At 48.4% G+C, this 23,419-nt stretch overlaps 2 protein-coding genes across 14 annotated transcripts; one reads left to right on the forward strand and one right to left on the reverse strand.

The window, feature by feature from the left end:
• Positions 1–1,019: 1,019 nt before the first annotated feature.
• HNRNPH1 (heterogeneous nuclear ribonucleoprotein H1) lies at positions 1,020–19,382 on the reverse strand. 13 transcript variants are annotated; one of them, XM_052816103.1, is made up of 15 exons: positions 19,279–19,382; positions 18,556–18,668; positions 10,328–10,387; positions 9,088–9,225; positions 8,061–8,216; positions 7,719–7,862; positions 6,056–6,194; positions 4,874–5,052; positions 4,581–4,652; positions 4,368–4,501; positions 4,060–4,195; positions 3,807–3,890; positions 3,622–3,672; positions 2,423–2,515; positions 1,020–1,810 (listed from the first exon to the last, which is right to left on the reverse strand). In XM_052816103.1, exons 2-15 carry the CDS (start codon positions 18,602–18,604, stop codon positions 1,686–1,688), a joined length of 1,560 nt encoding a protein of 519 aa, XP_052672063.1. In that variant the 5' UTR covers positions 18,605–18,668; positions 19,279–19,382; the 3' UTR covers positions 1,020–1,685. The 13 variants fall into 13 exon arrangements, with proteins under 13 accessions (XP_052672063.1, XP_052672075.1, XP_052672067.1 ...); XM_052816115.1 differs by lacking the exon at positions 19,279–19,382 and having other exon boundaries at positions 18,556–18,954; XM_052816107.1 differs by lacking the exon at positions 19,279–19,382 and having other exon boundaries at positions 1,020–1,913; positions 18,556–18,855.
• On the forward strand, positions 11,194–17,738 carry LOC128154900 (deoxycytidine kinase 2). The gene is made up of 7 exons (XM_052816116.1): positions 11,194–11,408; positions 12,324–12,439; positions 12,919–13,112; positions 13,387–13,534; positions 14,081–14,196; positions 15,787–15,886; positions 17,395–17,738. Exons 1-7 carry the CDS (start codon positions 11,309–11,311, stop codon positions 17,416–17,418), a joined length of 798 nt encoding a protein of 265 aa, XP_052672076.1. The 5' UTR covers positions 11,194–11,308; the 3' UTR covers positions 17,419–17,738.
• Positions 19,383–23,419: the final 4,037 nt, after the last annotated feature.

The raw sequence follows: 23,419 nt of genomic DNA on the forward strand, positions 1-23,419 counted from the left end.
GAGCACCAGCTCCACTGCATGTCAGGGTAGGGAGCTGCCAAATAACACCAGTGCTAACAGTGAAGGCAGCACTGTCCCCAGCTGTGCCTGTGCTGCTCATGGAGTGCTGTGTGGTGCAGAACAGCTCTTTGCTAAATGAGCACGCCATTGCGTACAGACTTTCCATCGAAGGTTTCACTTGGAACCATACAAACCCCGGCCAGATGCACACGCTGCCCCTCGCCTGTTCCATTCCCCCCAAGTGCTGCTGGAAGCTCAGCAGGGACACAGGTCTGGTGAGCTGGGCTCTGGCACCAACCCTGCTCCCTCCCTGGTTTCTGCTGCAGTCAGCAGCCAGTTGATGAAGCAGGTGAGAGCACCCTGGCTGCAGTATGGAGTGCTCAGGCCTTTAACCCTTATCACTCCACTGCTAGAGGGGGCAATGGGGTTCTCTACACTGTAGAAAAGGACCTCAGATTTCTTTCTACCCCTTCACAAAGGGGTTAAGAAAGCACAATTAGTGTTAATTAGAAAGGGCAAATTTACTATGGCAAATGCATGGAAGCAGATTCCATACTATTTCAGGGGAAGTTCCAGCATTCAGAAGCTGTAACTACGCTGCTTATAAAACCACATCTTTAACCACAGCCTTGCCAAAGTTGAATTTATTGAAACACAGTTGCACAGAGCACTTTTGCTCCACAGGAGAGACCCCTACAAGGAAGTACAGAATTACCTCTCAGCCCCCCCCTGCGGCTCCACAGAGCCTCAGTCACATCCCAGCCTTGGGGCAGTCAGAACCAACCCCCACTGGGCCCCCGCAGCAGCAGATGCTGGTTTTCTTCACCAACCCCACTGGGGTGACAAAGAGTTGTCACTCTAACACCCCACAAGGACAGCTTTCAGGTGAGAACCGTCCTTGGGAGCAGTCACAACGCTCACAGCAGACGCATGTTAAGAGCACTAGGGTCACCGAGGTAGGAACAATAATGCTGTAGGTATAGCTATACCATAGAAGCTGGAGGGCAAGAAGAAATGAGTTCCAGTTTTTAAAAGGAAGATTTATTTAACAAGTTTCACTTAGCGCAATACACCTAAAAAGGAAATCACAATACAATGAAAGATTAAATCAAGGCCTCAGAATTTTATACGAACACCAAGACCAAAATCCTAAAGTAGCCGTATTGCGTCTCAACACGTTTCCCCCATTAACTTAAAAAAAAAAAAAGCTTTAACGTGCCTTACAGGATATTAAAAGAAATAAACTAGAACTAACATGCCAAATGTTCACTTTGAATTTCAGACACAGCTCCTATATTGTTTCTTTACAAAAAAGCATGTCTCTCTCAACATGTATTCAAAACAGTGTTGGATGTAATATGGTATAAGAGCAACATTTAACGTAATTCAAACAGCTTTAACCTAAATACGCTTACTGCTTAAATACACTCCTACAACAAAACTAACTTGAGAAACGCTCAAAATTGTTTAACAGTTATAGTCTTTACTCAACTTGGTTATTACATCCTAGATGAATGTTCATTTCTGTATGTTCAAAAATACTGAACCTGAAAGGTTTTAAAATAACAATCCTGAATTCACTTACAGTAAAGCATAAATCACAAGCTTGTATTGCAAAACTGTTAAACTTAGTTTTTTGTTTTTTTGTTTTTTAAAAAAAGATGTGACCAAAAGTCAGCGATGGGTTACATTCCCCAGCCACCACTCATGTTGGACATGTTCGACATGCCGCCCATGCCGTTCACTCCCATGGACGCGCGGTTCCCGCTGCTGTAGTAACTGCTGTTCATGGCGCCCTGGCTCCCGGGGTCTGAGGGGAAAACCGACAGCAGGTTCACAGCTGGTTCAGGCCGATTCGAAGCATCCTTCCCCCAACGCCTGTCCTTGCTGGGCCACCTCGTAAATACCGCCTACTGTGCCCAATACTGCAGAGTGTCAGTGTACAGCTCCATACCCAAAATTAAGTTTATCAGTTGTTCAATGAAAGAGCCAGCTCCACCTTGCCCCCCCTTTTCCATTCAGCATTTTCCATCACCCTTCCATGGAAGCGGGGAGGACCCAGCCTCCCATGCACCCTCCCCCGTTTGTACTCGGTCTGTACTGTTTTTAAACCAGGCTGGTCCCCAGCTTCTGTACCAAGAAGAAAGCAATCAGAGTAATGGAAGTCTGGAGGCTGGCATTTCCCCCCCCTTTCAGAACAATTTCCCACATTCCCCCCACCCAGCTCCAAGTTCCTGCTTTGAATTTATTCCCCTCCAGTTCTCCCGTTAGTTCTAAAATTCACAGCAGCCAAGACTTCAACTGTCAGGGCTTGTGCTGCCCCATCTGTAGCATGACCCCTCCACACCAGGGGACAGCACCTTCAGACATGCTAAGCCAGCTGCACCCAGCCCACCTAAAACCAGTGAAGAAATGCTCTTACCATAGCCACTCATGCTGCTCTGACCACCATATCCTCCTCCATAACCCCCACTCAGCTGCTGGTTAGCTGGACCACCGTAACTGGATTGGCTTCCTTTCAAGTTAAGGATAAAAACGTTAAGAGCTCGCCTGTCACAGTCTGTCCCTTATCAAAAAAGCCCCTAACTAACAGCCCCTGTACTCTGGCACTAGCCCTCTCTCTCACCCGGGTAACTTTCTTACCAAGTACATAAGGCAACAAGCTCAAAGGAAGTGATCAGGTTTCTAAAGACATTCCTACAATCAAGTGGCAGGCAACAAGAACTTTGAGAACTACAGCAAGTGCTTGAAAGTCACAAGCACTTGCTGTAAGAGTTTACTTTTGCCATTTCTAGGGCTATACGTAGCAGGATCAATCTGCTGTTGTATATAATACACACCCCAAGAGACTTAAACTGGGCTTTAAGTGACCTCACACAGGACTGCTGCCCACAACAGTACCCAGCCCTTCAGGAAGCATGCTGACTCATTAACTGGAGTCACTCGTTTGTACGCGGTCCTGACAGAGACCTGCTCCCGTTCCAGACTGCCTGTGCATCGCAGCAGCACTATGGCTCACCCCTTGAGCTCACTAACTACTGCTCTCCACCTCATCACTTGCCTATCCTCCCACAAAACTCATCTGAAGTATCAGCATTAGACTTCAAGCATTTTGTAATCAAAATACTAAAAAAGCAGCAGTGTATCTACACAAACACCCCCACCCTCCCACCCTCAAGAAAGCCCCCAAAACCAACCACCACCTCAATCTCTAAGAAACCAGACAAGTCAGGTATCAAGAAGGGTATCTGCATTATCAACACAACAGCGGCAGTCATTTAGACTTGTGTTGCAACACGCACTTCAGATTTTCAAACAATTTTGGAGTTTGTTAGAGCAATTCAGACAGCTTCTCCAAATTCCAAATAGATTTTCCCTCACCACCAAGACCAGGCTTGAATGACAGGTCATGTGCCACAGATACATCCTCCATCACCAGACTATGTTCTGGTCTCCAAAAAAAGGGAGGGGGAAGGAGAATAAAAGGACAGGCATCTCCCACTTCACTTTCACACCACCACGCTCCCAGGAGCCACTCATCCCACCATGCACACCACATTCAGCACCACAGTTTATTCAACCTATTAGTTGTTCAAATGTATTCCCAAAAGGTTTATATACCTGGCAATGTGCTAGTGTTCCAATCTTGGACTACCCCTTCCGATTCCTTGACTGTGTGATTAAGACAGAATGTTGAATTTCAGTTTTTATGCCAGGCATAGAATAAGCAGGAGCTGCATAAAATCAGCCAGCTTCATTAAACATCAAGTGCTTGTTTAAAGTGCAGTTAGACTGTTTACACATACCCATTGCTCCCATCATTTGACTGCCATAGGCACCACCACTTCCTCCTGCTGTAGAATTCAAGAAGAGTTCTACATATCTGTGTTCTGGAAGAAGAAAGTTTTGCCATGAGAGCATTTCACACCAAACCCACACAGTTTGTCTCACTGCAAGTAAGGCTGCAATAAAACCTTTGGCTTTCCAGCTACAGCAGATGTGCTACACTGCCGTGCTGTATCTTCCCTAAAGCCACGTGTTCAGAACAGTCGTACTTACGCATATTTGCTTTGTCTTTGGACATAGCAGCCACTGCATCCTCATGAGTAGCGAATTCAACGTCTGCCTCTCCGGTTACTCTGCCATCTGGTCCGATTTCGATGTGTACTCTTACAGGGTTCAGAGGTGAGAAGAACTACATACGAAACAGTCACACAGATTAAAACGCACCAATGCAACAGCTGAGTTTTACAGCAAACCGTTTTCTCTAAAGGAACGCTCATTAACTGCAGTGCAGTTGACATGTCCAACACGATCACAGAACCGTAAAGCCATGCATTTAAGAGAGCAGCAGATTTGGAACTCACGTTATAGATGTCGTTCTCCGTAGCTCTGTAAGGCAGACCTCTCATGTGGACGCAGTGGCCGGTCGTGCTCTGGAAGGTGGATCCCCCGTCGCCGTATCTGTGGTCCGACATTCCTGCAGAGAAAAGAGTCCATTCTAGGTCTTTCAGATGTATTTTAGTTTCTTTTGAGATGTATTGAAAGTTTAGTTACTATTCCTATTAGAGAGATCTTACCTCTTCCAAATCTATCAGAACCAAAACCATAGCCATCATTATACCCATTGTAGTCATCATAACCTCCATAACCTACAAATAGATTGGACAACATGTTCATTTCAACTACAGAAAGATCCAAATATACATGAACACACTGCAGACAACTAGGATTAGAAAGTTTCATTTCTTCTAGATGAATTAAAACCAAGGACATATACAAACCAGTAGTTACAAAGCAGGGAAGACACTACCCGGTCCAAGTGTTGCTGCTTCTCAGATGAGCAGCTCCCTCTTGGACTTCGTATACTTACCTCCTCCGTAGGCTCCACGCCTCATTCTTTCCAAGCTACTTCCTCTACCAAGACTGTTATATCCCCGCGTAAGACCAGGTCTGTCGTAAGGACCGGGTCTCTGCATTGCCAACAGCTTGCGTGGAGGGTCGTAGTGAGTGCGCACTTCCGCTCGACTACTCTTGAAGATCTCAATGTACCTAGAAGTGTTTCCACAGAGAGAAGTCAGTCTTCAATTCCTTCCACGAATACCTCACAACTTTACATTAAAACAAGCCATTTAGTCATAGCCTTGAAACTGGCAATGTATTTTAAGCCAGGTTTCTTTACATTATGTAGGCAATGACATACTATTGTAAGTACTACATTACTTTCAAATCAGTGTTTTTTCAAGAAATTACAATTACTGAAGGGTTTCCATGCTCCTCATACTTCACAGTATCCCAACCTTAAGGGTGGGGGAGCAATATTGATTCCCCACCCTCCTCCCCCCAATTTAAAAAGTGTTAGTCAAAAAACATAGGAGGGACTGACGTCCGCTCAACTCAGCACTGTTTTGCTCATGTGGCAATGTAAACAGAGGGTTAAAAACCCGGTCTCCACCAAGATTTTAACCCATCAGGATGCTACAAAAAGCTCTGCATGTGCTAGTGAACCCAGCCTATGCTTCAGTAATTCAGCGTAGGCAAAAAGTGCATGCTTCAATGAAAAATAGTCACAAGTAAAATAGAATAAAAACCCTTTGTGACAATTTCTTGAAAGCTATGCTTATTACATTGAAGATTAATACAGTAAGAAAATTTGTTACATTTCAACTTATAAAACAAGTTTAGAAAGTATCACATTTTCTTATGGTAGTAAGAGTACTGTGCATGTCTTTAGAGCTAAAGGCATAATTGGTGCTATTTGAGAAGTTAAAGCCATAGTCTCTCAACTTTGTTGCTTTCAAGCTATCAGTTTTGCAGTCCTCTGTTATTACCCAGTTTCCAAAGCACACTTAGACTTAGCCCAATTTTTATCTTTCGTTTTGGGTAGATCCAAACAGTCTGTGCCATACGCACATTAGCAATACCTTTACTTATCACCGAGTTAGAGACCAAAATACTATTTCTATTCAGATGTTAACACTTTCAGAAGAGAGAATATGGATTTAATTGTTTACCATAAGAAAAGTGACATAGCCAACCAACCATCCATCCCCACCTGTGCCCTATTCTTTCCTTGTGTTTCTTTAGAGCCTTTTCAGCTATTTCCTGTGAAGCAAACTGCACGAAGGCCTCCCCCGTACTCCTCCCCTGGAAGTCCACCGGCAATGTTATCCCATTTGGCACGATTTCCAACCCTTCAACCCAAGGACAAATAACCCCAGTAGGGGGGCAATATTAACATCACAAGCCCAGTCATGAGTTTTTCTTATAGCTTTAAAAACACCAGAATTTTAACACTTGTAAGTGAATGGTATGTTGATTCTAGAACACTAGAAGAAAAAGCATGTCAACAAAGAGAGATCCACGATCACATACCATTCAGTTTACGTTCTTAACCCACCCTGCAGAGCACAGAAATGTTCTGAGTGTCAGGGACAACTCCTCAGATAAGGCATCTAATGCAGGGTGCATTAAGAAGTTCACATATTATTACAAACCTCTTCAATTCTGTGAAAGTATTTACGATGAACTTTTTAATATAACTTAAATTCAAACACAGCAAGTTAAACAGCTTTATATATAACAAGTATTTCTACTAGAAGTCACTCAGGTAAAATAGTCTTACGCAAACATCAAGTTTCAGCATTAATTTTTTTATCTTTAGGAGTGCTTAATTAAGAAAAAATCATGAAGTAATTTCAAAAGTATTAGTTTCTGAACAGAAGAGGCACATTTTGTATATTAAGCACGTTAACAGTTTTCAAAGCTTGAATCACTTAACCATGTAAGAAACAACTTAAAATGCACATGCTTAGGAATTGCTCTTGTTCACAATATATTACTGATTCAGAAAACAAAAAACAAGTTCTGAAATTGTAAAATTGGAAATATTTCTACTGTATTTTAAAGCAAAACAGTAAGCTCAATTGTATCTTGTTATAGCAAAACATTCCAGCTATTTTTAAACACTCACATTTAGAAATCTACTACACTGAAAACACTAACAAGTTAAAGTCCTAGATAGGTCAACAGATTTCATTCTTAGGCATTTATAATAGTATTCCGGTTCCTAAAACATATAACAGCTGCAAAAAAGTGAGAATGAGTCAATTCAAGACATTATCTCTTCATCCATAAAAACTTTAAGCTAGACAACTTCAAGGGATTTTTTTTTTCCCCGCCCCCTAGGAAGTGGAGGGGGGAAATCTGTACTTGGGTGGAGTTCAGCAGGTTGGTTTTTTTTCCGAACCTTATTCAATACTAAATCTACATTTATAGTTGTGGGCACAATGCGTGTCCCTCCTCAGATCCTGCTCCTCGTACTGAGCCCAGCAGTAAGGGTGTTCTAAATCCTTCACTGAATAGCGTGAACCAGCTAAGACTGCAGGTGGAAATATCCTCCCACCTAAATTGTTCACTTCTCATTTAGAAAGCAAGACACATGTTTTCTGTTATCCTTACTTGGAACAGTATGTCCTGCTAAGTTAGAGCAGCTTTTTGGAGTTCCCTCGATTATTAAATAAACAAGTACTTTAGGAACTGATCCCTCAAGCCCAGATAACTAATAAAGTATTTCTTATTTACTTTTAATACCCATCAGTATACTGTTGGAAGTACTACTGGGCAATCCATGGTGGGGGTTTTTTTCGGTTTTTTGTTTTGTTTTGTTTTTTAGCATAGACCAATAGTGCTATAGCTACTACTTTTATCCAACATACCTGAAAAAAACTGTACAATTTCTTCTTTACTACAGCCAAATGGGAGTCCTCTAAGACGTACAAAACCATCATTAGCCGTATCAGGGCTGTTGGGACCAGTATGCTTCAGAACCCAATCCATTTCAACGTTGTTTGACTTGAAAACTGTAAAAGGCACTTAGAATTAATGCATTCTGGAATACGCAACAGTTTTAAAAGTCATTTGCCTTGAAACTAGTCAACTTATGATATACAAGTCCATTTGTCCTTTCACATGCATTTTAAAGAGACAGAAAAGCAATTAACCAAAAACTGATCAAGCACAAACACATTTAGTCAGTTACTAGACCAACTGAGTCAAACCTTCAACATATCTGTGTCCCATTGTTTCTCTGTCTTTTTTCAGTGCCAATTTCACATCCTCCTCCGATTCAAGTTCAGCAAATGCTTCTCCACTTGGTCTGCCCTCCCTGGTGTAGATGAAACGGATACCCAAAGCCCCGTTTAGAATTTTGCAATCTGAAAATGAAACAGGAAGGCCAAAATTAGTTTAATTATTACAGGAACGTTGTGACTTTAGAAGTTTCAGATATTCTAAAAGGAAAAAACAACGATCGAGTTACATCAAGACGACAAAACCGGCAGTATTCTTGTTCTAATTTTTACAGTGACCAATAAACTAAGGGACTAACTAAAATCAAGCTACCCTTCTCGTCAAGTCCGTAAGGATAAATGCAAATTAGCTATCTGTTTTCAAGGCTTTGGTGCCTCAAGTTGAATGTGCTATCTGCTTTGGATTGTAAATGACTTAGACTTTCTCATCAGCATTAAGTGAAATCAGGAGTAGTAACTAGAACTGTAATGAACTAAATCAGAACCAAGTCCAATACCCCAAACTCCTCAAGCAGCTTTAAAATCTCCAGTCACTGAAGAAAGCATGTATTTATCACCACTATTTATTACTGCAGGATGTCAATAATTTGGGGGAAGGACACAACACACTGAACACTTAACACAAGGGAGCCTACTGGGACAACACCGAGAACTAAACTGATTTAGTCCAACCTGAAGCAAGAATTTTGAAGTTTTCTTTAAAATGGAAGCCTCTCTCTTCTGGCTGCTCATGAAGCTAAGTGGCTCAAGTGCTCAAGAAGTTGTGGCTACCCCAGCAACTTGCAGACTAAGCTCCTTTGCGTCTAGTTCCCACTAGCAAAAGCGCAGCTTTCCAGGTCCCAGCTGAGGCACTTGCTGCACTACAAACTTCACTAGCTACTGAAGTGCCCTGAATGCGTTCTGGAACTGCTCACTGCAGCACTCCCACTGCCACAGCGTCGCCTGGAGAAACCCAGAATTGACAACAGAGCCCGGCCTCCCCCCCAGTTCTGCTTACCGGAGAAAAACCTCTGCACCTCCTCGGTGGAGCAGGACCAGGGCAGCCCCCTGACTTTCACCACATATCCCTCGCTGCTCTCCGTGTTGAGCATCACATTGGGGGTGAGACTCGGCTCCGTCTCCGTTTCCGTGGTTGCTGGAGAAGACCAAAACGGGCCCTTTGAGACGCCGCACAGCACGGCCGCCACCCGCACCCCCTCAGAGCGCCCGGCGGCCCCCTTGGCCTGTGCCCACCCGCCCCCGAGCCTCCTCTACCTCGGACCGCTGCCCGCCTCACACACACAGAGCCGCTCCCGCCCGGCGCACGCCTGGCCCGCCCCCCCGGCCCGCGCCCAGCCCCCATCCCCGCACGCACACATGGTGGGGCTCCGCGGTGGTTCTAGGGCTCCGAGCCTGATCCGCTGTCCGGAGAGCGCCTAGTCCCAGTCAGGCGGCAGCGAGCGGGCGAGCCTGTGGCGAGAGCGCGCTAGGAAATGGCGGCGGGTACTCCCGCTTCCGCTGGGCCGGGCCTTCCGCCGCCGCCGCCGCACAAAGCGCCCCGGCCCCAGACACCGCCCTGGTGGGCCCGACGACTCGGCAGTCCCCGCCGACGCGCACAGCGAGCCGTGGCCGGCAGGAGAGGAGCGGCGGTGGCGGCGGCCGAGGGGCGCGGGCTGCCGGCGCCGCGGCCTGGCTGAGAGTAAGGCGCGGGGGGCGCATGCGCAGCAACACCCGGAGGGCTCCTGCCCCGCCCCCGCAGGACCCACCTGCGCATGCTCTCTAGTACCACTGCGCTCCGCCGCCCCGGGACACACACCCGCTACTCAAACGCTCCCCGCGCCGCTCCCGCCAGGTTGCGCATGCGTCCTCGCTACTCTACGGTGGTCTATCACCACCCACCGCCCCCGGTAGTTTGTGCGCATGCGTCGCCTGCCTACCACCCCCCCCCCACCACCCCCCCAAACAAAGCCACGGCGCGGACTCCCGCGCAGAGCGCGGGTCGGGCCTGCGCGCATGCGCCTCTCAGCGCCGCTCTCCAGACTGCGCATGCCCCGGAGGCCGCACGCTGCTTTCCCCCCCGTCCTCCCCCCGGGGCCGCGGGTGTGCGCGGCGGGGGGGGGGGGGGGGGGGGGCCGGTCCCCGTTACCGACACTCGCCGCCGCCGCCCCCCTCCCCCCCCCCGCACCAGCACGGCACGCCTTGCAGGGAGAGCGAGGAGTCTGGGCTGAACAAAGAGGTGTGTGGGAACTAGCACTTACCAGCTTCAAATGCTGACGCTACCCCACGTGAAACAATCTGCTCGCTTCGGTCACTGAAGCCTGGTGTGTTTGTAGGAGATGGGGAAAGAAGAGACATGGGTCACAATTATCATAAAAGAAAGGAAAATATAACTCCCTCCCATCTCCTCCAAACACACCAGACCTAGCTAGATTTCACCCTGAATCTCATTATCACACAGGCAACAGAAGTTACAGCAGGAACTATGGTCACGCAACCCCAGATAGTTGCGCCCATAAAAGCTATTGCCCAAGAATCCTCCATCCCCTTTTTTCTCTACCCTGGAAGGAACAAGCAGTTCACATTTCAACTTGCCCAGGCAGGTGATAAGGAACCCACGCCAGGAGTTCAGCCCCAGGCCTGCCCACACCAACATGGGAATTTTGGTGCTGAGAAGCAAAGCCGCTCAGAGCAGCACCTAACCCTTCACCCCGGCGTGTTTCCTCTCCAGTCAATGCCCGCACTAACCTATGGCCCTCGGCTGAGCTGTGCCAGGGCCTGCCTGCAAGTCCACACGGCCTCATCCTGCATGTAAAGTGTTTAGTTTAACAGATACCAGTCCGGGCCACTAACGACTACCTCCCCCCAAAGCTAGAGGCTTTTTGAAAAAGAAAAAAAAAAGAGAAGAAAGAATACTTTCAAGTTTATGCCTGTAAATCAAACAACAACACGGAGAACCCGTGTAAGTTAATGCAAATCGAAGCAGCATGTGGAACCGTTTTACGGTAACTTCCCGAACGCGGCAGCTCTGCTCCATTTTGCTCGCCAAACACCCATTTCACAACACCCCGACGAGCGGCAGCGGCAGGAGCGGCCCGCAACCCGCCGCGGCGTGGGAGGGGGCATCGCCTCCGCCTCTTCCCGGGGAGGGAAGGAGGCGGCCATCCCGCCCACCGGCTGGCGGGAGACTTAAAGTGGGCTGGAACAGCCGGGAGCCCCGAGTGCTCCCGCTCTGCGCCGCCATGTCCACCCCCGCCAAGCGGCACTGCCGCAGCCCCGCCGGCTCCCTCGACTCCAGCTTCCAGAAACGCCTCAGGAAGATTTCCATCGAGGGGAACATCGGTGAGCTCGGCGGCGGCGGGGGGGGAAGTCGGGGGTTGGCTCCCGCGGCGGTTGGGACCGGGGGAGGGGAGCGCCCTGAGGTGGTGGCACAGATGGGCGGCGGAGGGGCCGCTCCCACCCACCTCCACGGGCGGGCGGGCGCGGAGGGGGGGGGGGGGGATATCTTGCTGAGGGAGAAGCGCGGCCGGCGCTCATCCGCCGCCGGCGACACTCGGAAATTGGCGCCACGGCCCGGAGGAGGGGAACCCCGCCGCCCTGCCCGGGCGTCTGCTACACCGTTCTCGTTGGCGGCTAACCGCCGCCGAGGTGGGCTTGAGGAGAATAACCATCCCGTCCCTCCCGGGCTCAGGAGAGACCCCCTTCGCCTGCCCGCTCCCGCCCCGGGGACGTTCGAGCTCCAGGACCGAGCCTTTATCGCCGAGGGCCATGCCCGCGGCCGCCTCCCGCGTACCCGGCGCTCCAGCCCGCCGGCGCCAGCTCACCGCCCGCGCCGCGCATGCGCAGCGGCATTTCCTCACCACCTCGGCCCCGCGCCGCGCAGGCGCGGCAGCCTCCCTCTGCTCCGCCGGCTGCCGAACAATGGCGCGCACTAAGGCCCGCCCCCCCCCCGGCTGAGCCTGCTCCTAAAATGGAGGCGGCAGGCTCCGCCGGCTCCTTATCGGCTGCCCGGCCTAGGCACGGCCTGCTGGCGCTGGAGATTAAGAGCCGTGTTCTCGGAAGGGGCGCTTAACACCGTGCAGGCGGCCCCGCCGGCCCTTCCCCAGCATCCCAAAGGCTTGCCCGGGGTCCCGTGCAGCTCTGCACCTCAAACACGGCAGCCACGCTGCCTACAGCCTCTTAAGAAACCTCACAACTGCCACTCTGCCTTTGTCGGTAAGGCCAGTCTAATCCACACCCTGTTCACATCTTCCCCAGCTGCAGGGAAGTCAACATTTGTCAGGCTACTAGAGAAACACAGCGATGAGTGGGAGATCATCCCTGAGCCCATCGCCAAGTGGTGCAACATCCAGACAGCCGAAGATGAATACGCGGTAGGTGTGCTGGATGCGGGAAGCTGGGGGGGAAGGATGGGGCACAGAAGAAACCGCAGTGGTTGGCTGGGGAGCCATCCCAAAATCCAGCTATGCTGAGTCTAGAGCACCTGGAGTCATCCCCACTATCACACCATTTGGTCACTCAGAAATTGTAGAGGCTACTTAGAACATACTGTTGAATGTGTATTCCAAGTAACCACCCCTACTCCACAGGAATCACATTAAAGTCTGAAACTCAGCAACCAACCTATTCTAAAGAAGCTGTCATAGAAGACTACCATCAGCTGAGAAACAAATCTCTTTACTCCTATGCCTCAACATTTTCCTAAAAAACAAACAAAAAAAGCAAAAAAAACCCCACAAAAGCCCCACAACATACAAGGCCATGAATTCTTTCTTCAACATACCAGAATTCTGGATTAAGAAATAAAATCCTGCAAATACTCTGGTATTAAGTTTTCTCTCTTGCCCCCTAGGAACTTTCAACATCTCAGAAGAGTGGAGGAAATCTACTTCAAATGCTGTACGATAAACCTACAAGATGGGCTTACACATTTCAGACTTATGCTTGCTTGAGCAGAGTAAGAGCACAATTAAAACCTGTCTCAGCCAAGCTACATGAAGCAGAACATCCAGTGCAATTTTTTGAGAGATCTGTGTACAGTGACAGGTAATTACTCTCATAGTGCAACAAGAGTTCAGATTAAAAGCTCTAGGTCTTTATGCTCAAAGACATGGAGCTGGGGAAATACTTGATAATAAACTAGAATCTGCAATGAGCAGGCTTGATTCAACAGGTGAGAACTGGATGGTATTAAGAGTAGTTTTACAGATGTAAGAGCAGGCAGCTATTTTTTCAGTACCACAACTCTGATTCTAGTGAGAAGTGTTTTAGGAGTTTGCTTTGGTCATTCCTGGCATGTGACTATTGTCTTCCATTGCAGATATGTATTTGCTTCCAACCTGTTCGAGTCTGGAAATATTAATGAAACAGAGTGGGCTATTTATCAAGACTGGCACACATGGCTTTTGAATCAGTTTGAATCAGATATAGAACTGGATGGCATGATCTACCTAAGAACCACACCTCAGGTACGTTCACAGTTTTCACCTCCAACTTTTGTTTCCAGGAGCTTAAGAGGGGTACAAAACCCTAAGTATTCATGACATAATACTGCAGTGACTTAACACTGAATTAGCTCCCCCTCACAACACAACAGGAAGCCTATCGTAAATTCAGGTTTCATTCACAGGCCAAATTAAAAACCCTCCCTTCTGAGCTGCTCTTCTGATGTCAGCCAATGCTACAGTTGCTAGCATCCACCACTCTCAGTAAGGATCCAAGGATGAAATTGAACTAAAGTTTGACTTCCCTTCCCATACAGTCCTGAGCTGAAGTTAAGATAATTTTTAATGAACTACTAACATTTAGCTAAAGTGGCTCAAGTTTTGGTTTTTTTTTAAAGAAAAGTTATTCTAGATTTAACTCACATTCAGCCAAACATTTAAAATTAATGCTTACTAATGTCTAGCATTAGTCCTTCTCATTTAAGGACCACTTGATCTCTTTAGCCGATTTAGCCTTCAACACATGATTAATGTCCAGGCTTGTACCTTTTTTTTTTTTTCCCCCCTCAGAAATGCATGGAAAGACTACAGATGAGGGGAAGAGAAGAGGAGCAAGGAATTGAGCTGGAATATTTGGAAAACCTCCACTATAAACATGAAACCTGGCTTCATGAAAGGACTATGAGGTATGAAACCATTTTCTGTAGACAAGTTTCAACTTACAGGCAAGGCTCTTTCCTACCTTACACTAAAGTTGATTAGGGATAAAACTTAAGGCTTAAGTCTAGCTTCACTCAGGCACAGTTGGAAGGACTTATCTTTAGACCCACTCCACATTTCTTGGCACAGATATTATTACTCTAGGTTATATGCAGAGGGAAGGTCATCTCTTGGCAGGGAAGTAAAAATTGCCAGGAGATGAAAATTCATCTAATTTGAAGCCTTTCTTTGTTAAGCATTAGCTTCAACTAGAAAGCTATGTAGTTCTGACTCCAGCAAGGATATGATGTTTTTTAACTGGAAGTACACAGGAATAGGATAGACTTGAGATTGTGTTCAGTGGCTGATCACATAAATTATCTACTAAACAGCTTCCAGTTCCAGTGTAAGGGAGGGCAAGGTCCCAACTACCTTTAAACTAGGATGACTGTATTTCAACAAGGTTTAAATATTAATCCTAGCTTCAAAATAAACAATGATCAGAAAGGCTTTTGGCGGGCGCTGTTACACACAAGAAACCCAGCCAGCGACTAAGCAATCTCTGCAAACCTTCCCCCCAACTTCCTTACTGACTCTTACTAGCTTTCCCACATAAGGAATCTCTAAATATGAAAGCAGACTTCAGATTTTCCCCCAGAGGACCTGAAATCCTCTACTGACTGGGAAGTGTAACAATTCCAGGAAGAGTACGTTATCGGTCACATCTACTTTCTGAAGTTTCATGTGGGATGACCCAAATGCTTAGGAGACAAGGCGGCACTGCATATTGTGGAATTTTGAGAATGTTTACATTGTGTACTCATTCCAAACTTGTGAGCAAGCATTTCCTGTGTTTTTCACAGGAACACTTAAGTCTGCAAACACAAGTTAACAACCTTGATCAGCACACTTACTGCATTTTGGAAATGCTTTTCACACATAGGAAGAGAGAATAAATACTGATTTAAGAGCACAATACATCCACTTGCACAACTACTGCTCCCATCTGCTCCTAACCTGTAGACAAAATGGTCTTCCTTACCTCCGAGCCATTTTAAATATCAGTCTTACAACCTGTTAAAGAGGTCACCTCCATGAAAGGAAGCTTTAAAACTGCATCTTAGTAAATGGATTAGCAATTAACTAGAAGGGGGTGGGGGAGACACAGGGCAAGTAATATTTTAAAAAATATTCCCACTTATCAAAATCACATTCCTCATAATTGATCCTGTAACAAAAAGAATGAGGTAAAGGAAATTAAGGTAAGCAGCATCAACTATCTTCCCCCCCCACACACTGGTACAATAAAAATAGCTATTAGAAGGCCAGAGTTGTGAAATACATTAAAGTTATGGTGATACAATGTTGACAGGGTTATACAAGAGCAATTAAGTATAAAGCCCAAGTCAAGTCTGTCCTTAAGTCATGGCCATCAGCATTAACATCTCAGGTGCACATGGTAATCTGAGTAATGCTGCACCCTTAGATGACTTGGGAAAGCAACTGGAAGAGCTAGATTGTTTTATACACAGTACTTTATACCATTTTTACTAGCATGATGTTCTTCTACTCAACAGAGTTGATTTTGAGAACCTTAAAGAGATTCCAATTCTCGTTCTGGATGTTAATGAAGATTTTAAGAATGACAAGATTAAACAGGAGTACCTGATTGATAAAGTAAGTATTAAATGTTTCCTCATCTGCTTTTCTTCTGCAGTAATAGCTATAAGTTATCAATTTACATTCTTGAAATTTGTAATGAAGTACTTGTTCAGGGCTAGTAGTCTCCTTCATACACTTAGGAAGCTACATGGCTGCAGAGAAGGCTTTTTGCTTTCCTTCAAAAAAAAATCATAGGGTATTTTTAAAGAGGGGCAATTGCGGGGGATGCAAGTACACACCAGCTGAACTACTCAGACTAATCTCTGCCAAGTCTGCACTGCCATACCGTTCATTAAATAGTTCACAGAATGATACTGTCCAATTCATGTCAGCCATGATGTCCTAAAAATCCTGCAGTAAGCTTAGAGCTATTTATGCCCCCTCACATTCGAGGGATCTAGGCTCTTCCTGGAGAAGAGCACAACACATTGACAAATGCAGAGATAACTGAACCTTGCACACAGTTCTAAATGCATGAAGTGACACTTCCAAGCAGAGCTGGGAGGGAGAATCAACAGCCATTTGAGGAAACAAGGTGGTAATAAATAGGTCACAAGTCAAAATGGTGTTCGCTAATTCCAAGGAAAGGCAAGACTTGGGAAGTAAATGCCCAAAGAAATTCTTCTGCTGGAGCCACGTGTTGTGTGCCCCAGTCCACAGCAGGGGGGGAAGCAGCACCTCCTAATACTTAAAGACACAGGGCTTATCCCCAACCCTCCAAGCAGAGCTGTAACATTACTTACTTCAATCTCTGGGACGCTTTAACCTTCCTTTCCCCCACTGCCCCAACAAGAGTGTTCTTGCAAAGGAAAGAAGTGCCCTCCTATCAAACTGTATGAACTGTTTTTTCCATCTCATTCTGGGTCATCATTACTGAAGAATGACTCCTTCAAGCTAAGCCTAATTCTCCCAGTCAAATAGCTCTACATAAGCTGGGGAGGGGAGCACAATGTTCAGTTGTGGAGGTAATTTGTTGTTAAATTATATCCTCCTGGAAACCAGCAGCTGACAGCTTGGAAAGTTACAAACCAGACTACACTCATAGCTGCTATCTTTTTTAACTTGTCCCACTGAAAGGCCTCTAGCATTGTCTCCACCAAGCTCCCTTCATCACCCAGCGTAGGAAGAGGTCAGCTCTATGTTCAGCTTGGGGTAGTGGGTACAGCACCATGCTGCAAGCACTACCAGATCTTTGGCTTGGTTTTCAGACAATCCTTCTCTTCCTAAGGAACTCATTTTTCTTTAATGAAGTAACACACTGTAAAGCATTCCAGAAGCTACCTTTCATAAGTACTTGCTATTTTCCAGTAATTAAGTTACTCAATTCTACCTAGTACTTAACTTGCAAGTCTTGGGTTCATAGCCATCTGCTACACTGAAAAGCATTTCAGGTCATGAATTATATGTAGAGGCAGAACAGCACAGAGTAACAAACCATTTGTTCGCCAAGAAAGGAAGGGAAAAGCCTAATGATTTAGCTTTTCTTTTAATGCCTTAAATATGTATGCTTTTTGTTTTCACAGGTCAAGTCTTTCCTGACTTCTTAAGAAATGAAAATTAATTTGGATGACAAGTTCCTGAAGTTCAAGAGTTAAACCTAACAATCAGTGTGTTCTTAGACAATTTAGTTTAACGGAATATATTACCTGGATAACTTGTTTTAAGGCAAGAACTGAAGTGCAAACTATGGTTTTGGGGGTTTTGGAGTTGTTTTGGGTTTTTCAGGTTTTTTTTGCTTTTGTGGTTTTTGATAGAATTTTCTGCATAGCTAAAGCAAACAAATACAGAGTGCTTTGATAATGTACTTTGTGTATATTCTCTGCTGTTTAATAAAGATTTTGAAATAAAACTGACTAGTAACTGGCTTTAACAACGGAGGAGTTAACCGGTTATCAGCGGCTGACAACCCAGTAAATAGCGATAGCAGGCGCTGAGACAGGGTTGTTTTGCAATAACTGGCATAGTTCACCATTTTAAGACGAGACTGTTATGGCGTCCAGAAACCTTTACTTTCAACTTCTGCTTTATTCAAGAGCTGTTTTCACAGGATTTACGCTACTTAAGGATGGACGTTACTGTAGTCGCAAGGGTTACACCTGCAATAAACTGTAATTTACGCGTATCTTGTTCACGACCTCCCCCCCCCCCGGGGGAAACGAATTCCCGCCCACCCCCCCCAAAAACGGTCACGGCAGGGAACGGGCAAGGAGGGACCCGCCGGCACTTGCACGGGCGGCCGAGGCGGGACAGCAACCCCCAGAACTGCTCCCACCACCCCCCCAAAATGCCCCCAACCCCCCCCCCCAACCCGGAGCGCGGCCCCCGCCCCGAGGCCCCGCCGAGCGCCGCGGCCGCCACGACACACGCGGCGGGGGGGGGGGGGGGGGAAGGGGGAGGGGAGCGGCGCACGCGGCCGGGGCCGGGCCACCGCCGGCAGGGCCGCCCTCGCCCGGGGCCGCGCCGGCAGGGCGGTGCGCGGCCCCCGCCGCCAGCAGGCGCCAAGGCGGGGGCTCGGCGGCGCCGGGGCCCCGGATCGGGCGGGACCGACCGGCCGCCCCTCCCCCCCCCCCCCCCGCCGCCGCGGCCCGGCCGCCCCACCCCCCCTCCCCCTCCCCCCCCCGCGTTTCCCGCTTCCCCCCTCGCTACCGCCTCCCCCCCCCCCCCGCCCCGCCACCAGGCCTTACCCAAGCCGGGGATCTCGCCCTCGGTCTCCTCTGTGTGACAAGGATCCATCTTGGCCGCGCCTTTCCCCACAGGGGCCGGGAAAAGAACAAAGCTCGGGGGGGGCGCTCGGGCGCTGCGCAAACGGAAACGAAAGCTCAACGGCCACCGAAGGGACGCTCCGGCGAAGGCGGATCGCGGTTTTTCGGTCTCTTTTTCCCTGCTCCTACGGGGATGAGGCGCGATGAAGCCGGCGGCCTGACCGGGCCCGACCCGCCTGCTCGCTCCTTCTGCGCAGCGCCCCTCCGCCCCTATAAATAGCCGCACGGCCGCGCTGCGCAGCGCCCTAACGTCACGCACCGCCCGCCCCTCCTCCTTCACCGGCCGCCAGCCAATGGCAGCGCGACAAATTAAACTAGCCAGTCACGTCCGGTGGCCCCGCGCGGGGGGAGGAGGGGGGCGCGGGGGGTGAGGAGAGTGCCCCCCCCCCCAACCCCCACGGAGGGTCCCACAACGGCTGCGGCGGGGGGGGGGCGGCGACGAACGCCCGTGCACCGGGCCGGCGGGCCGGGTTCGACCCCCCCGCTCGAGGGTCCGCCTCGCCTGTTTTTCTCCCCAAAAACATGGCGGCGGCTTTGTCCCTCCCCGCCCGCCGTGCCGCGCCGGTCGTTCCCCCTCCCCGTCTTCCCCCCCCCCCCCCCAGCTTCCCTCACCCCCTCCCCTCTCGCCTCAGCACCCCCGCTCACGGCGGGCTGCGGCCGCGGAGCTCCGGCGGCGATCGGCGGCTCCGCGCTCACTGCAGCAGCGCCCGCCGCCGTCAGGTGGGCTGGGCTCCGCCTCCCGCCGCGGCGGGGAACGAGAAGGCGGGGGGGGGGGCGAGGGGGGGCCCTCTCCCGCCGGGGCGGGCGCCGAGCGGCCCGGTCGGGTTCGTCCCGAGGGGAGCTAGGCCGCAGGCCTCTCCCCGCCGTGAGGAGGAGCGGACGCGGGGGGGGGGGGGGGGTGTCAGGCAGGGTCTGCCAGCCCCGGAGGCGGCGGGGGAAGGAGCGAGGGGCGCCGCACGGCCGGGCGGGGTGAGGCGCGGCCGGCGGGAGGCCCAGCACCGAGATGGCGGCCGGGCAGGCTGTGGGGGGAGGAAGGCAGGCAGGCCTTCCCCGGGCAGGCCGTGGGGGGAGGAAGGCAGGCCTTCCCCGGGCTGCCCGCGCACCGTCCAGATGAGGGTTTGGGGTTTTTTTTTTTTTTTTGCAAGCCCTGGCGCGGAAACGCGAACAATGGGGATAGTAAGCGCAGCGGCTGAAAATCTGCCAACCCTGAGCTTTCCAGATCGTGCTTTCAGAGTGACCGTTTGTTTGTTTGTTTGTTTGGGCTTAGATGCAGGCAGGTTTATTCGCTGGATCTCCGGCTGGAAATCCCCCAGCAGGGTGGCGGGAATGGCCGCTCTCTCGCACGCCCTCTGCACCCTGCAGTCCTTTCGCCCTACACCCAACCGGACCAATCCCCTCCGCAAAATACTGTTGCAACGAATCATTAGCTAAAACAACTGTAGATTAAAATAGCTGTAAGGGAGCCAGTGCGATTGAACAGATAAGTGGTGACCTTAGGACTGTGGAGGTGTGGCATCTATTCACAGCTTTGTTTCTGACCCAGTGGTTAGTGTAAAGCAAATCCCCTTGCTAATCCCCATTGAAGCCTTTGCATTTCTAACAGTTAATGATCATTTTTGTCTTCTTATAATGTATACTAATAATCGTACACTGGGGTACGTTTACTACGTGTCATTTTATTAGGCCGATTGGTCTTTCTAGTCCCCATTACCGCGTTCGAATAATGACGGAAAATGGGCTCTGTTTACGCATCATGATCCACGTGACTTCATGGCTTTGAAGTGGGCTGTACTGGCTGATTTCTTGCTACCTTATTTTCAGTGATAAATAAAGCCTGGTTTGCCCAACATTTTCTTGATCGTACGTTTATTGTAGTCAAACAGCATTCTGACTTAAGTTTTCTCTTTAGAGGTCTCTTAGGAAATTAAAATCATCCTGTGTTCACACCGGGAAGAAGTTCTGCTGCACGCATAGTCTTCCAGTACTAGAAGAAAGGTCATACGACTTTTTTGCAAATATGTAATTGCTGTTAAGTGTAGGCAGAATACCTGCCTGCCTTGAAACTTGGCGCATCCAAGAGGAAGTTGGGTACAGCCACTTCTAGGGGAAGAATGTGGCTGTGAACAGCAGAGGCAAACAAAGACATAAATAGTTATCAGAAGAATTATAATTAGCCAACATATATGCGGTCTTTGAAAGATGAAAATAATTAACAATTGCAGTGGAGTTACTGTTAACAGCAGCAGCCCTTTTCCTGAGAGGCCGTCCCTGGTAAGTGCTTTTGCAAGTAGGGGTAGTCCCATGGTATGTGAGCACTTGCAAAGAATGAGATGGGGCATAAAAATCTTGCTGGGAACATCTGATGCAGGATTTTGTTAGGTTTCTTGAGCAAGGATACAACTATGTATGTATTTTACACATGTAAACTTGCAGGTCTTGCTTCTGTGATTTCTTCTAGGACTCTGGCATCATCAGTTTACCTGGCTTTTTTGTTTTATGGTGCCAGCCTGACACCTGTACCTTCCTCTCCAGCAGACACAGCTGAACTGTAGTGTCTCTGTCAGCATGTCTGTCAGCAACTCGAGCTGCAGCGTCAGGTACTTGTTTTTCTCTGAAAGGGCTTTGTTCTACTTCAGAATTTCACTGGCCCGTTCCTGTGAAGGGGAAAGGCCCACCTGCCGCCCAGATTGCTGGGGAGGGGAGCTGCTCTCATTTTCCCACTTGCATTCCCAGATGATAAATTTCACCTTGTTCAGTTCAGCCTGGGGAGGGCTGTAATCTAAGCTGAGCTCAGCCTGCTGGGTTTTGTAGTCCATTTGGTAGAAAATGGGCAAAGTGGTGGCCTCCTGGGTAGAAATCTGCTGGAGAAGTGATCTGCCAGATAGTCACACAGCCCCTGTCCAACATCCCCAATTCCCTCACAGTTCATGGCGAGCGGGGCTGGGAGCAGAGACCCGCACCAGGACAGCATAAGCACTGGTCCAACCTGCGGAGAGATGCATAAAGCTGAGTAGACATGTTAGATGTTAAGCAGGACCAAAGTAAAGCTCTTCCTTGAAGCCTGCTACCTGCTCAGGACATTTCTGTTCGGTACCAGTCATAAATCTCTATTTGTTAGCTTGCTTAAGTTTCTTTCCTGGGCAAGAAAATAATGAGAAAATCCACAGCTCTGGTTCAAGGGTTTTATAGGCATCTAAGCATATGGAGACACTTTGCGTGCCTGGAAGTGATGCAGGTGCTGATTTCTGAGTAGGTTTTGCAAATGCAAAAAGCAATTACCAATAATTCTTCTATCGGTCCGCATTTGCCATTTCAGGGAGAAGAGAACAGTGATCAGAGTTTAAATACCTTCTCTGAAAAGATGACAGAACTCATTATGCACCATCCTGATCCCATTGCTGTATGCGCCTTCCATTTCTCTCTTTCCTAGCTAGGTGTTACCCATTTGTTCTTCTGGCTCCATCATAAGCTTCATCCTTCATGTCTCAGCTATGTGTGTTGCATGTTCCTTGTGTTTGCATGTAAGCATGTATAATTCAGGATCTTACAGTTAATCTGCAAACCTGATTAACTCTCAGCAAATACTGCTAGCAGCTGACTTGCTTTATCATCTGAGGTCTGAAAACGGGGAATGCATGGAAGTCTTATACTACGAATGCTTTGTAGGTTTCTCTGTATGTGTGACCTCCAGTCAAAAGCCCTAGAACTCAATTATAACCTTTCTGTCCCTACCCATAGCTTTAGAAACAGCCTCTAACTGTGATGCTGTGACAAATACAAGCTAAAAATGCTATTAAATATGGATGATGTGTGTTCTACTGTATTAGATAACATGGCCACGTTCAGCATGTGCTAATGCTGCCAATGCACAGCTTTGCTAATGCAGCTTCCCTCTCGCTTTTGCTTTGGGCAATTTAAGAGGCTTTTTGGTTACACTTTACTTTCTTCCTTTACACTTTTTTTTTCTTTATTCATTACTCTGAAAATGGTGGTCTGCAGCAGAGACTGGTCAGAGCTCATGTTTCCCAGCTTTCCTAAGCTGTAGTTCACCAAGAAGCCAAGCCGGTCTGGAAACCAATTGGAGAGGTTGGTAGACAATGCTTTAGTGAAAAGCAGATACCCAAGTCCCTCCTCCTCTCTGAGGCCACTGCTGTACTGTTTGAATCTATCACCCTTCCCTTTATACCACCAGCTTATCCACAGCTTACGGTCACCATCCTTTGTCAAAAGGGAATGGAAGAATTGCCTCTGTTCTGCTCCCTCGGTGATCGCATCCTCTCGGGGCTCAGCTGGGAGTTCACCTGTCTGACCTGATGCTTTTCTGTTCATTAGCGTAACTCAGGCCTGTTACCATTTCAGTTTTGCAGCATTATAATTATGGCAGTTGGCAGAATGCCTTTTGCTTTATACTGATACGGCTAGCTACCTTGCTGTGAATGCAGTTACAGCAGTAGAAGAGCTGTCTTCCACCAGCATACTTTAGGTATCTGCATGTTTTGCCTGACTCTGAGCTAGGTGGGCATGAGTCAGCTCTGATCCAGAAGCCATCTGGCCGTGCAGTGCTGTACTGAGCTCATCAGGCTGCTCTCTGAGAAGGTTTCTTCGCTCGGGCAAAACATTTACAGCTCTTTGGCAGTTCAGCCATGTACCCGTCAGGAGAGAGGTGGGCAAGTGTCCATTTGCATCCCTTGCAACAAGCCTTGTCTGCATTTCCTTACGGCCTCCCAGAAGGAGAATGAGCTGTAAAGCTGTAAATACTTTACAGTGGGGTGACCGAGTCCAGTCT

The sequence above is a fragment of the Harpia harpyja genome, chromosome 20, assembly GCF_026419915.1.
Source record: "Harpia harpyja isolate bHarHar1 chromosome 20, bHarHar1 primary haplotype, whole genome shotgun sequence".
In the NCBI taxonomy this organism is placed as follows: Eukaryota; Metazoa; Chordata; class Aves; order Accipitriformes; family Accipitridae; genus Harpia; species Harpia harpyja.

Excerpts from the sequence above, each read along its gene's own strand:
- LOC128154900 (XM_052816116.1), top strand. The coding sequence starts at position 11,309 with ATGTCCACCCCCGCCAAGCGGCACTGCCGCAGCCCCGCCGGCTCCCTC. Across the intron at positions 13,113-13,386 it reads AGATCTGTGTACAGTGACAG|ATATGTATTTGCTTCCAACC; the intron begins GTAATTACTCTC and ends CTTCCATTGCAG. Across the intron at positions 15,887-17,394 it reads AGGAGTACCTGATTGATAAA|GTCAAGTCTTTCCTGACTTC; the intron begins GTAAGTATTAAA and ends TTGTTTTCACAG.
- HNRNPH1 (XM_052816103.1), bottom strand. The coding sequence starts at position 18,604 with ATGGATCCTTGTCACACAGAGGAGACCGAGGGCGAGATCCCCGGCTTG. Across the intron at positions 5,053-6,055 it reads AAGGAAAGAATAGGGCACAG|GTACATTGAGATCTTCAAGA; the intron begins GTGGGGATGGAT and ends AAACACTTCTAG. Across the intron at positions 3,891-4,059 it reads CAAAGACAAAGCAAATATGC|AACACAGATATGTAGAACTC; the intron begins GTAAGTACGACT and ends TTCTTCTTCCAG.